The sequence below is a fragment of the Lactuca serriola genome, chromosome 4 (genome assembly GCF_051521515.1).
Source record: "Lactuca serriola cultivar US96UC23 chromosome 4, Lser_US96UC23_V15, whole genome shotgun sequence".
NCBI classification, from domain to species: Eukaryota; Viridiplantae; Streptophyta; class Magnoliopsida; order Asterales; family Asteraceae; genus Lactuca; species Lactuca serriola.
The window spans coordinates 17920864-17935338 of NC_136411.1; the positions used below are offsets into that span (position 1 = coordinate 17920864).

Sequence of the window (14475 nt, forward strand, 5' to 3'; positions counted from 1 at the left end):
AACCCTAATCCTTTCTTAGGCTCCAAGCAGCCCATGAGCCCACCTTCTAGAAGGCCTTGGACGATTTCTATAAGGCCTCCTATAGATTTCGCCCAACCCTTTCAAAGGGAGCCCATTAGCCCAATACTGCAACTATCATTGATTTGCAATATCACTCCCCACACTTTTAATTTGTTCCTTTAATCCCAATATTAAAACCAAATTAATTTTTGATTAAATACTAATTAAATAATATGATTTCTAATTAATATATTATTCTTATAATATATTAATAAACCATCAAATAACCTCTCTCTTCAAAAGTCATCCTGTCAAGTTGCTATGGTGAAGGCAACCCTAAAGGACCATGCTACTATCAGATCAAGTACATACCAATTATAGTTATGAGCTTAGACACCTAATCCAATAGACAATGCTTCCATCTCTGCTCCTCTTATTCTCTCATATATACAACTTTTTCAGAAACCATCTCCATCCCTGCCATCGTATGACTTCAGACTCTCGTCATCCTCGTCCGAACCAGTTGATGAAGAAATTAATATTAATGACCAAGATCACAACACTCTTGAAGGAGAACCTGAAACCAATCCACCCAGGGATGATTAAGCAACAACTGCCAACAAACCTGGCCCTTCCAAACCGCCTGTAAATCAATAGCGTGATAAAGCCAAGACTGTGAGTTCCTCTTCGGACACGTGATCATCAGCAGGAAACTATGTTGATCCCTTTTCCTTGATGGAAATTCGAGACAATGTCTTTTCTATAGTATCCAAGATTGAATCATTGGAAAAGTCGGTTGCCCAGCTTGTCTCCAAACTTGATACCAAGGTTTCTAGTCTTGACACTAAGTTGGATGTAATTCTCCAATCTCTCTCGGACGTCATGAAGCAAGGGCCTCGGATGAAGAAAGGGCTCAACAGTTGGATCAACTCATCTCCCTCCGTCTCAAACACACCATCGAGGAGGTCGAGCAAAAATATAATTCAAGCCTTGATCACTATCTTGACACCATCACCACCATGCTGAAATTACACAAGGACATGATCAGTGCCATCAATGAGCTGATCAAACAGACGCATGTCAGGCATGAGAAACAAATTCAAAGGATGGAGAAGGAGATAGAGAAGAAAGATGAGATGAATCTCATTACGCAACAAGTTCTCATCAAACTCCTTAGGCCCTGCTGGAATATGTGGACGTTCCGAACAACAAGTTCGATGAAATGTTGTCCATTCTTGCATCTTTATTTGACCATCTCAAAGCCAAGCTCCGACTGCTAAAGCTTATGACACCCTTACCCTGTAGATGAGCACCAACTTTCAGAAGGTGTTTAATATTCTCTCGGAATTGCAACACTCTGCATTGCTTGCCTCGGTTACCAGGCCATCCGATGCATGAGGGGGATAAGGCCCAAGCAACAGAGATCATTCTATCTCCTGCAAGCCTGTCTCAGAGTTCAAACTCCGAAACGAGTCTGATGATGAATCTCTTTGGATTGTTTCCACAGACACTCCATCCAGCGATGACGATGATGATGAAGAAGATGACAAGTTCATCTCTAATGCTGTAATAGGAATCCAATCTCCAAGGAAGTTCCCATCCAAATTCTTTATGAGGAAGAGTAGAGGATATGGTTTGCTGTATCATGGCTATCATCCCTAGCTGACGTACTTCAAAGAAGCCGTGAAATGGCTAAGGCAAAAATGAAACTGACCATTGACGCTTTCCGAGCTGCTCAGTCAATGATGCCTCCAGTTCCCACGCCCAGAATTTCTCCAATCGATGAAGGTTCTCCACTTCGGAAACCTGATAACATTCCTAAAGATCCCCTGATTCCTCCTCCTCCTGAATTCATCGTCAATGAAAAACATGCATTATATCATTTCATTCCTCAACAAGCAACAAGACAAGGGCAAAAATCCCATCTCGGAATTTCAAAGCTCTGAACAGATCACCAAAAAGTCTGAAGGTTGGTCCCAGGCTCAGATCGCTCAAGCTCTTGAAGAGAGCATCCTAATTCAAGCTCTGAAAGACAACCCCAATCCAATGTTAGGGCTTTCCCAACTATGTAGAGATGGAATAATTCATGATTTGGATGTTGTTCCTTTCATGTATTATGACATCTCAACCGAGGATTTGGACCAGCTTGATCTTCCCATCTCTCCCTACGACAAGTTATATATTAAGTTTTCTCCTCTCCACCAGAAGATGATCCTAAAGTGATCATCAGGACTAAAAGAGAACATTTGAAGACTTTCTACTCCTTGAATGCACATCCCCAAAAGAAGTGTGGTCTCAGAAGAGAATTACCAAGATTTTTGAGTTTGGAAGGAAGGTGCTGACTAATTTGATTTGGATTGCCTCTTACATCGCTTCTATGTGTATCCGAACAAGACAACACAACTCACCATCATGGACGCCGACTTCCCAACCATTAATCCTAGTGACATCCTAGCCATTGTTGCTCATTTCCGAAAGCGTCAAGACAATCAGATGAGGCCGGCAACATCGCTGCTATGAGTTACTTGAAGGATTATGTCACTGAGTTTTGTAGATGCGAATTTGAATTGTCTCACTTGTTCGGAACTGAAAAGTTCTTGGCAAAGATTGACTATAAACTGTCAGAAACTGAAATCTTGGCAGAAAGCCAATTGATGAACCGATGTTGGGGTACGTCTACCTTCAAAAGAAGACAAACAAAAAGGAATTCTTCCAATTCCTAGATAATCATCTCATACCCTCAAAATCTCTTCAAAAGTTCGTCAAAAATGCAGCTAAGTTTGATGCCCCCGAGTATGTGAAGTCCAAGTTTATAAGTCAACTTCAATGGTACCTTGAAGTCTGAGATTGGTTGTTCATAGCTCATATGTTTATCCAAGAGGATACCAACTAGCTGACTAGATTGCTAAGTTCACTAAGGGGGAGATTGTTGGAACCTGAAAGTGAACCTCTAGCAATCAAAAGTATTGAAGATCCAAAGTCAGCAAGTTCCGAAGTAGAGATGGAGTCTGAAGCGAAGACCATTCCGAGACGGAGCAAAGATCCGAGATTGATAGTTTGTTTATGCATTTATTATTTCTTTTCTTTTATGTGATGTAACATTTCATAGGACTTAGCCTTTTGTATCAGTTAGATAATCAATTGTCAGAAGTTGTTTATTATCCAGTCATAGGAACGTTTTGCAGTTTGTACTATGTACCTCCTTTTCCTATATAAGGAGTATGTTTAATGACAAGAAATATACGAATTGTTCCTCTAAAGATAGCAAATATTCCTCTTAACTCTCTTTCACCTTTCTCTCAAGTCAAAACTCTTCACAACATTCTTCTTCTTTATTTATTGTATTTACATTGATACTTGTGTACTTAGTTGAATCTTTACTTCAAGTCTCGACTCGTATTACCAGACTTGACTGGAACACCAATTAAGAGTAGACATTGATCTTTAAGATTAACTCAAGGTTTGAGTTTTCAAACCTTATCCTTGCGCATTGATTCTTATACTCACAACAACCCAGAAAATATGTCACCAACCGCCATTAATATTTAACAATAGGATGTAAAAATATAATAAGGGAAACCTTGTAACCATCCGGTGTATTTTAATATATTCGATTTTTTGTCCTTAATTACGTCAACCATCAGGATAAAAAATAAGTGCGCAAAAAGTCGCGTCACTTTGAGAGAGAGTTAACATATTTAGACTACTTAAGTCACCGCGATTCCAGAAAAAATAGATTTCGCAAGAATCCTACAGTATGGGTGAGATATGACACATATGGTAAATAAATATCCATCATACCTAAAAAGTTACAACAACGAAAACTACAAGGAAATTGTTTGACTTTTGGAAAAAGTCACCAACTAGGCAATCGTAGTACTACTTAAAATAGGAATTATGAGTCAAGGAATGCCTTAAATGGAAGCCATAAGAGAGAGTTATGATTTTTATAAAATCATAACAGTAATAAGAACTCGCCGAAATACGAAAGTCGAAACCAAACAAAACGACCAAAAGGAAAGTTGTAGAGAATGTCGAGACCTACACAGATATATTAGAGTTGTTGAGAAAGAAGTTCTTAAGCAAGAGTTATGGAATTTTAAACTTGGATTTTTATTGTCACGTGCATTCTCGCGCAGTGCGTCGCGCGCACATGACAGTCGATAGATTTGGTGTCACACCCCAAAACTGATAACGGCGGAATACGTTTCGGGGTGGAGGACGTCATGTACAGTATCATCACAATTGCATAATAGTAAAAACAAGAAACATACAACCATTGCATTACATAGTGAGTTTAATTACAAGTGTGTTTTGTAATGTTCAACAAACACCAAAAGTAATACAAAAATAAGAGATGGATCTTGTATGCTCCACCTTCTCCAAAATGCTGCACCTGTACCTGTCTATCTTTGACCTGAGGATACAAGTTATTTTGAAAACGAGTATCAACATAAAGCTGGTGAGTTCATAAGAGTTTAGTGTGAGTTTTGTATAAAAGGCATTAGAACTGATAGTATGAAAAGCTGCAATTTACATTCATAAGTAGTAGAAAACCCTAGAAAATCCTATATTTTCCAGAAAATACATTGTAAGTGAAAACCTTTAAGAAAACATGAAATTTTCATCTTTGAAAACCGTTTAGTGTAAAAGTATATTAGTGAATCTCCAATAAGTAAGGTATTAAAATAGGTTATGCCTGTAGTCAGTAATAGAGGTGCAAACTTCCTTTAGTGTTAGATACTTGTTTACTTCGGGATGTTAACTTAGCCTTTAGTTTAGTATTTTAGTGTGGATATAGTGTATTCCTTGTATGCTACCGATAGTGAGAATAATAGAGGACCCCATGACCTTCCCGATCATGCACAGTGTAGTGAAGTAGCGGCATCCCTGGGCCTGCACGGCTCGGACTGAAATTAACAGTCGGGATGTAATAGTGTCTGCCCCGTATAGATCTATACATGTAGCGTCGTTCTTCTGTCGGAAAACTCTGGGCGTAGTGTGTAGCGAATAGAGTATCTCATAGTGAGTTAGTGTGTTATCTTCAGATTAGTACTTTCTCTTGTATTATAGTGTAGTAGTCTTTTGTATAGCTCGTAGTGTGTTCTCTTATTAGTGTATAGTCTCGTAATAGTGTGTATTATAGTGTGTAGAGTAGTAGCTATAGCGAGTAGTAGTGGCCTTAACTATACCTATTATAGTTAACTTAGTGTGTATGGTTCTTGTCAATTTAGTGGTTTAAGCATCGGGTGAAATGAAAATACTCGTATCCAACACTAATATACATGATATATAACTAAGAAATCAACGACAGTCGGACGGATAACAACTACCCTAAGCCCACAATCAAACAAGAACAGGAAATAAGGCGAGCTATCGGTCCTAAGTCCTTCAAGTCTTACTTATATAACTATATTAGTGTGGTTACATTTTGTAAGAAAAATTTATTTAATAAAAATCTTGTCCAAAGGGGACATTTAGAAATTGTTTATTTATCCAAAATAGTTTTGAAAACGTAAAATCCTTTTATAAAGCATAGCGGTAAATCACATGTGATTTGAACTACGGATAGTGAATCACATGTGATTAATTTCCATAAACATGTATATTTGACTTGTATCCCCCCCCCCTAAAACATATAAAAACATTTGAAAGGTTCATTAAAGGGGTATGAACTCACCTGAAACCGAGTAAATCGGGTAAATTGGGTGAAAGTGTCGGTTGAGCGTCTGGTACCAAATAAGGACTTGTGCACCTTTTAAGATCCTAATATCATATGAAATATGTATTTTACAACAAATTAATCATTTTGTGCTTTTCTTTAAAATATTTAGATATTCTAGCATTGATTCGGGGTCTTAGGGCTTAGAAGGGGTTCCCGGGAATTGTACAAGGCCAAGAGGGGTTTACGGGGGAGTCCAAGAGTTTACTCCGTTGGAGTTTACGGCCCAAAGGCCACTACTTGGGAGTTTACGGCTGTAAGCCCCTAGACTTGGCCGTAAACTCTTGTTCTCCTCCAAAAATGAATGTTAAGGCCTTAATTCAATTCCCTATTTTTCTAGTAAATGCCTAGGACCAATTTAGGGGTTTAAAACCTTCATTTGGTTGTGTTTGAGGGACTTTACGGTCCTATCTTGTGCTTGGGCTGTAAACTCCATTTTGTCCCTCAAAATGTGTTGCTTTATGGCCCTAAGCATTTCCTATGATCATAACTAAATTCTAGCATGCCTTAGATGAGTTTTTGGGGCATTTAACATGGAAATTTGGGAGTTTATGGCCTAAGCACAAGCTTGGGCCGTAAACCCTCTTTTAGGCTCTAAAAACTTATGTTTTGATTTCCAAACTCCTCTAGGTAATTTCCTTAATTAGTATACAAGCCTAAGGGAAGGAAAAATGAGACTTTTGGCCAAGTTTTGGGTGTTTACGGCCTAAGGAGTTTCTTAGGTCGTAAACTCCTTGTTTGCCCCTCATTCTTATGATTTCCTAGATATAAACACTTTGATGTATGATTAGAACAAGTTAGGGAAGAAAATCTTACGTTTGGAAGCCGGAATTCTCGGTTTTGGAGTCGGGTTCGGGTCTAGAGAGAGAAAGTAGTGAGAGAGAGTGAATGAGTGGTAAAAAGTGTTTTAGCTAGGAGTCGGGCTCTGCAGGGGCAGAACTTCGTCGCTGAATCTTTCTAAGAAAGATTCGTGCAGCGCTTCAGCGCTCACCTTACTATACTAAGCTACAGAAAGAGAAGTCGAATCACGAGGGACCAAAATGCTCGGGGGATAAGGAGAGAAAGACTCTTGAATCAAGAGAATGGTGCAAGAAATATGAGAGCCCAAGGCTCTTATTTATACTAATTGAATTTTCAAAAACTATCCTCCATAATTACTTAATGACCTTTTAGTTATATAAACAACTAAACACCCCTCTATAATACTATTATAAATGGATTTAATGATATTTGTATTAAACTAATGTCGAAAGAACTCAACATTAGTCTTATAATGACCGCATCGTCGATACCTTTCTAATGATATATACATATGTATATATATGTGTACGTATACATGATTTATACTTTATTTTAATACGTAAATATGCTATTATAATTTGTAACTCGTTCATACGAACTCCGTTTTTGACGTTCTTTATATCCACGCGTAGGTGAAGACGTACTCTACAACTTTCGTTTAGACTCCGTCGGCTAATTTTGACTTTATTTTTAAAGTTATATTTTTAACAAGCCGGGACAAGATTGGTCTGTTTAAAATCTCATAACTTCTTCATACGAAGTCAGATTTGGGCGTTCTTTTTATCGATGTTCTTAGTTTAACATATTCTACGACTTTCGTTTAGATCACTAAGGCTAAGTCTCGCTCTATCGTAAATTCACTATTCACGCTTCCCGGTATCGTGCCGGTTCTGTCGTGAAACTTCGACGAGTCATAACTTCTTCGTTATAACTCGGATTTCGGCGTTCCTTATATGCACGAAAACCTTGAGACATATTCTACAACTTTATGTAGAGATATCGGGATTATCTCACACTTTAATTTTGACGCTCATTTTTATTCTTTATTAATTATACATTTATAATTAAATAATAAACACATATAATTCACATAATACTCAAATATTTCATCTTTATTACTTCAAAAAGAGTTACAATAGTTGACCTAGACTATTACATTGACAAAAATGCTTAGCCCTGAAACCCGGACGTTACACACACACACACACACACACACACACATATATATATATATCAATTTATTTTTTATAATGTTTGAATTTATAAAAATTTAGTAAGGAAATGTTTGACATGGAGCATTTGCGAGTATTTGAGAGCTTTTAACTTTTAACTTTACAAAACGTTCGATTTAAACAAAAAGCTTCACTTTAGCAATACAAACTTTTAGTTTTTAGTTTAAACAAAATGTTTTAAATCTAAAAACTACTTTATGTAGCGTTTATGAAATACTATTGAATTTGTTGAATTAATTTATAGAGTCACCCTTAAAAATCTATGTATATATTTATCTTTTTTAAACAATTGTTCTACTATGTAATTTCAAAAGTTTTCATTTACTTTTTCACACACTCATATAACAAATAAAAGTTATAATTTCGAATTACCAGCTACCCGTTTCCAACTTCAAGCTACCATTTAGTTTTGCAAAACACGCCTACGATTACAATCAAATCAAATTAATTTTTTGTTTTTTATTTTGAATTAATTTTATATTTTATGAATTGGCTTAGTATGTTTTGAACTATTTTTATTTATTTTAAAATTAAAAATTAAAGTGTGTTTTTTTAATAATATGGTATTTTTAAATTTAGTTTTTTTTTCGATTTTAAAGTTTTTTTTTTTAAATAAAATGTGTGGGTTAGGAGGCTTCATTTCCTAAGACGATAGTATATATAAGGACCGAGTATACTTGAAGTAGTGATGTAGCCACTTCGATGCTCAAGTATAACTAGGGCACACCATGACTTAGTATGGCTCAAGGCCTGAACAAGGCAAAGATGATGGATGAACACTGTCAAATTCTCTCTTCGTAGTCGGAGATTGCTTGAATACCATGCCTCCAAAATAAATATTATGTGAAGGTGTAGCCGAGTAGTGTAGACTGTAGAGGTGTGATGTTCGTAAATCATATAGCTAAGTGTTGAGGGTCATGAGAAGGGACGAATGTATGGTTGTAGAACTCGCTACTCGGTACCTGTTCGGTCGACTACTGAGTAGCGAGTACTCGGGTTCGGTAAATCATGTATAAATATTTTTAGGAAAATTATATATGTGAAAATCATAAATTAAAACCATAAGTTGATTGAAATATATAACAAAATTAGATACATATGAAAATACACAAAAACTGAAAAACAAACAATGGTCTTACTTTGTGAATAGTTACTGAAAATTACATATATATATATATATATATATAATCACATGTATGTGTGTTAAATAATAAATCATTAAGTATATTATATATATTAATCACTGAGTTGTCTGAGTTTTACAATATTACTCGTTTCAGTAAGGGGCCGATTGGGAAGACTCGGATTGTATAACTCGCCTCAGTAAGGGCCGAATAGGGAGTACTCAGCTAAGACCATCCGTTATGGTCTTCACGACCACCATCGTCTTCCACCTCCACGTCACCACCACAACTATTCCTAAACCTAACAAGATGATCACTTCCTTATGGTCTACAAGAAAGAGGAAGACATGAAGAGAGAAGAAGTAGAGAAAAGAAGAGAGGAGAAGAGACCTGATTGGTCGTCCGCCTCCGTCGTCCCCAACACAAACCGTCACGACCACGAGCCACCACAAGACAATGAGATGGTGTACACGAACGTGGTTCGTGACCAGCTAGACCACGGAAGCTTTCGTTCCGAGTATACCGGGCGGCCTAAGAAATTGGCCAACTTAGCGAGTTTAAGACACTCTGCGGATGTAGTGTAAGAAGGGTATGTAGTATGCACTTGCATATTAGGATTACATATTATATACGAATAAGCTTATCCATTATCAACTAAGTTTATATCATTTTAAATTATAATAAACTAAAAATGCATCTTATTTTATATACCGAAAACATAGATTTAATATATAATTAAAATATTTTTAAAAGTTCAAATCTAAGAAAAATAATCCAAATATCCAAAAAGATTTCGTTAACCTTTTTCCTTCAAGAAGATTACATCGATAATTCTCTCTCCTCTCCTTTCTCTCTCTCTGCAATAACTGCAGTTCCTACTACTATTCCTAGTTGCCTTCTGATCTCTGAGACAAAAACCCATTTGCTCTCTCTCTCTCTCTCTCTCTCTCTCTATATATATATATATATATATATATATATATATATATATATATATATATATATATATGTTACTCATGCAAAGACTGCAACTTTTGGATCTCTCTCTAGTGTGTTCACCATGGAAGAAAGAGAGAACAAGAAATGCACAGCAAAAACAAAGAGTTTCAGAGGAAGAACACATAATAACCCTCCACACCAACACTTTTATCATCATCTTCATCTTCATCCGCACTATCTTTTGCAGCATTCCAACAGAAATTTCGGTTTTCTTAATCAAAATCTGTACCACTCTCCTTCACCTCCTCTTCTTCCTCTGCCTCCACCTCAATACGCCATAGCTCCATCTCTACATCTACCTCTACCTCTAAATCATGCCTTTACGCCAAAACCCCATTTGCAGAAACCGCCATGGAAGCAAAATCATCATCTTCCACCTCTTGTTGCTACTTCTGATTCACATCTATCTCATCAAACAGGTAGACAAAACCCTCTTTTTGTTTTGTTCTTTCGGTTATATTATTTGATCTTTTTGCTAACTTTTAAGCACTTGTCTTTACATGGTTTTGGGTTTTTATCAATGCCCCCAAATGAGCTCTTGTTGTTTCTTTTCTTTTGAATTATTTATTTCTTATCGAACTCCGACAAGGGTTTTGATTGATTTGTCAAGCATTGGTGTAAACATGTGTTCAAGATTCCGTATTTTTTGTTTCTTGTTTTCAAGAACAGGAATTCTTGATTTTTTCAAGCTTTAATGTTTGTAAATTAGAGAATCTTTTGTTAAAACGAGACAGTATCTTATCCCTTGCATTCAGTTTTGTTGTTGAATGTTGTTGTTTTCTTTTTGCCGGATTTTAATTTCCAATTTTCTTTCTCCATCACAACAAGCATATCATGATCACTTGACAGTATTTCTAAAAAGATTTTGGTATGAAAAACCTGAAACTTAATCAAATGTGACGCTAATGTTCTAAATATTTTTAATCTAAACAGCTCTAGAGGTGATTCCAAGAACAATTAACTCATCAATGGGAGCAAAGAAAGACGAACTGAGACCTGTAAGGGATTCAACACTACCAGAACCTCTATTAACGGTGGCAAGAAGGCCGGATTCCGGTGGCTCGGAAGGAACAATTATCTCACTTTTAGCCAATCATTTCCTTGTAAAATTCGACCCTTCACAGCTAATTTACCACTACGATGTCGACATCTCCCCGAAACCTTCAAAGGATATTGCTCGATCGATCAAACAAAAACTCGTCGAACAAAACCCCACCATTTTATCCGGTGCCAATCCTAGCTACGATGGCCGGAGAAACCTTTTTAGCCCAATCGAGTTCCAAAAAGACAGAATTGAACTCTTTATTAACATCCCAATTCCAATGGGTAATCCTTCGATTCCTCCAAATTGTGAAGAGAATCAAGAAAAATCCAAGCTTTTTAGGGTAAACATCAAGATTGTATCGAAACTCAACGGCAAAGAACTAAGCAAATACTTGAGTAAAGAAGACAACGATTCAATCCCACCTCCACAAGACTATCTCCAAGCGTTAGATGTTGTTCTTCGTGAAAACCCTTTGTCAGAATGCATCCCATTAGGACGTTCACTTTACTCGACCTCCATGGGAGGCGCTAAAGACATAGGAGGAGGCGCAATTGGACTTCGAGGTTTCTTTCAAAGTCTCCGACCAACACAACAAGGGCTTGCGCTCAATGTAGACTTAACAGTCACCGCTTTTCATGAAAGCATTGGAGTGATCCCGTATTTGCAGAAGCGTCTTTCTTTTCTGAATGACCTTTCTGAGAGAAAAACAAGAGAGTTGACGATTGAAGAGAAGAAAGAAGTTGAAAAGGCGATGAAGAACATAAGGGTGTTCGTTTGTCACCGTGATACTGTTCAAAGATACAAAGTTCACAGTTTGACAGATGAATCCACTGAGAATCTTTGGTTTCGAGATCGAAATGGGAATAATTTATGGGTTGTGAGCTACTTTAAAGAACAGTATAACTATGATATACAATACAGGAACTTGCCATGTTTACAGACTAGTAGAAGACGACCATGTTATCTTCCGATGGAGCTTTGTGTCGTTTGTGAAGGCCAAAAGTTTCTCGGAAAACTTTCCGATGATCAAACTGCAAAAATTCTGAAATTGGGTTGCCAAAAACCACGAGAACGAAAAGCGATCATTGATGGTGTCATGGCTGGACCCTTCGGTCCATCAAGGTAACCCTTTTCTTTCATTACTTATTCAATATTCAATTATTCATCTCTGATTCTTGTAAATGTTTTTCAAACCTTTTTCAATTTGAAAAGCAATGAAAAAGCTTCCTACTTTTTCAAAAAATAAAAAAAACCTTTTCAAAGTGTAAGTCTACAAGCTTGACCAACTAACTTTTTCATATTTTCTATTCGTTTAGTCTCTTAGTTTAACTATTACAAATAAAAAAAAAAAAACATTATTTTCTTTAATATAATGTAAAATAGAGGTACAAAGTAGGAGATAAACTACCACAAAAAAAAACTATATATATGCTATTCGTTTATTCAAATTTTATTGATTTGTATAGAAAAACAAAAAAAAGGACAGAGATTGAAATTGGTAAAACTCATAAATAGGCTTATCGAAAAAACCGTACTATTGATGAAATATGTACTAAAGAGTTTAGTATTATAAATGCTCTTATCGAGTGTTTTGATATATCTTTTTCAATCATTGAAACAGTGGAAAGCAAGCAGGAGACTTCAATCTCCGTATTTTGAAGGAGATGACAAGATTAAATGGGCGAATTCTTCGACCTCCAAAGCTTAAACTTGGAGATGGTGGTGAAGTAAGAGATTTGACCCCTTCACGCCATGATCGCCAATGGAACTTTTCAGGTAGCCAAGTTTTTGAAGGAAGCCGAATTGGGAGATGGGCTTTAATTAGTTTTGGTGGAACCGATGAACAAAAAAGAATCATTCCCAAATTTATCGACCAATTAACTCAAAGATGTCAACAATTAGGAATCTTTCTCAACAAGAACACAGTCATAAAACCACAGTTTGAATCAATGCAAGTTCTAAACAATGTCTGTCTTCTCGAATCCAAACTCAAAAAGATCCAAAGAGCCGCGTCCGATAATTTACAACTTTTGATTTGTGTGATGGAGAAGAAACATAAAGGGTACGCGGATTTGAAGCGCATTGGAGAAACAAACATCGGGGTTATGAGCCAATGTTGTTTGTATCAAAATCTTGCGAGATTGAGTTCTCAATTCCTTGCGAATTTGGCATTGAAAATCAATGCCAAAATCGGGGGGTGTACAGTTGCACTGTACACCTCATTACCGGCTCAGATCCCAAGGGTTCTAACCCTTGATGAGCCGGTAATGTTTCTGGGTGCGGACGTCACGCATCCGCACCCACTTGATGATTTCAGCCCCTCGGTGGCGGCGGTTGTCGGATCGGTTAATTGGCCGGCGGCAAACAAGTACGTTTCAAAAATGAGGTCGCAGACTCACCGGCAAGAAATAATTCAAGATTTGAATTCAATGGTGGAGGAGATATTACATGATTTTGTTCGTGAGCTTTCGAAATTACCAAAAAGATTGATTTTCTTTCGTGATGGTGTTAGCGAGACACAGTTTCATAAAGTTCTTCGTGATGAATTGCAAGCGATTCGTGATGGGTGTTCACGTTTCACCGGGTACAACCCCTCGATTACATTTGTAGTGGTTCAAAAACGGCACCACACGAGGCTGTTTCCGGCAGAATCGGGCGGCGGCACCTCCCGGAATCTTTTTTCCGATGAAAACGTGCCGCCGGGTACGGTGGTGGATTCGGTTATCACCCACCCGAAAGAGTTTGATTTTTATCTTTGTAGTCATTGGGGTGTAAAGGGGACAAGTCGGCCCACACATTATCATATATTGTGGGATGAAAACGAGTTCACTTCTGATGAATTTCAGAAATTGGTTTATAATCTTTGTTTCACTTTTGTGAGGTGTACTAAACCGGTTTCATTGGTGCCACCGTGTTATTATGCACATTTGGCGGCTTATCGAGGGCGGTTGTATCTTGACCGGACCGTGGTGTCGCCGGGGTTCACGAGACGGGGCCCACCGAAGACCACCCCGCTTCCTAAAGTACGGGAGAGTGTTAAAAATCTTATGTTTTATTGTTAAAGATTGGTATAGGATATGTAGATCGACTCTTAACATTATATATATAACAATTGTAGCAAGTTGGTAATTGCCTAATTGGTAAATCTTATTAGAAATCAAATATTATGGGTTTGATTATTGTTATTGTACGTAAAATATATGTTTTTAGTTGTTCATGTGGATGAGATATATGATTATGTTAAGTGTTACAGACTTACAGTTGCTAAAAAGTAAAAACGCATAAAAATGGACGAAAACATTCATTAATGGTTGTTAACAATCATAGTACTTTCGAAAGGACAAAATATCATTATGGTTGGAAAGAGAAATAATAATAAAAAAAAAAAATAGATAAGCATCAAGACTTTAATTCTTTTTTGTTTTTTAATATGCGCATTTCGGTGTTATTTATACTAAACTATATAACTTTTGTAGTACCCTATGTTCCTTCGAGAACAAAAGTGATTTGATAAAAAATAATTAGACAGCTACTTAATAAAACAAAATAATA

The 14475-nt window shown here is 36.8% G+C and overlaps 1 protein-coding gene across 1 annotated transcript; it reads left to right on the forward strand.

Moving 5' to 3' along the window:
• Positions 1-9875: 9875 nt before the first annotated feature.
• Positions 9876-14102, forward strand: AGO7 (Argonaute family protein). Its single transcript, XM_079038270.1, has 3 exons — positions 9876-10297; positions 10812-12045; positions 12545-14102. The coding sequence occupies exons 1-3, from the start codon at positions 9940-9942 to the stop codon at positions 13983-13985; spliced, it is 3033 nt and encodes a 1010-aa protein (XP_078894396.1). The 5' UTR covers positions 9876-9939; the 3' UTR covers positions 13986-14102.
• Positions 14103-14475: the final 373 nt, after the last annotated feature.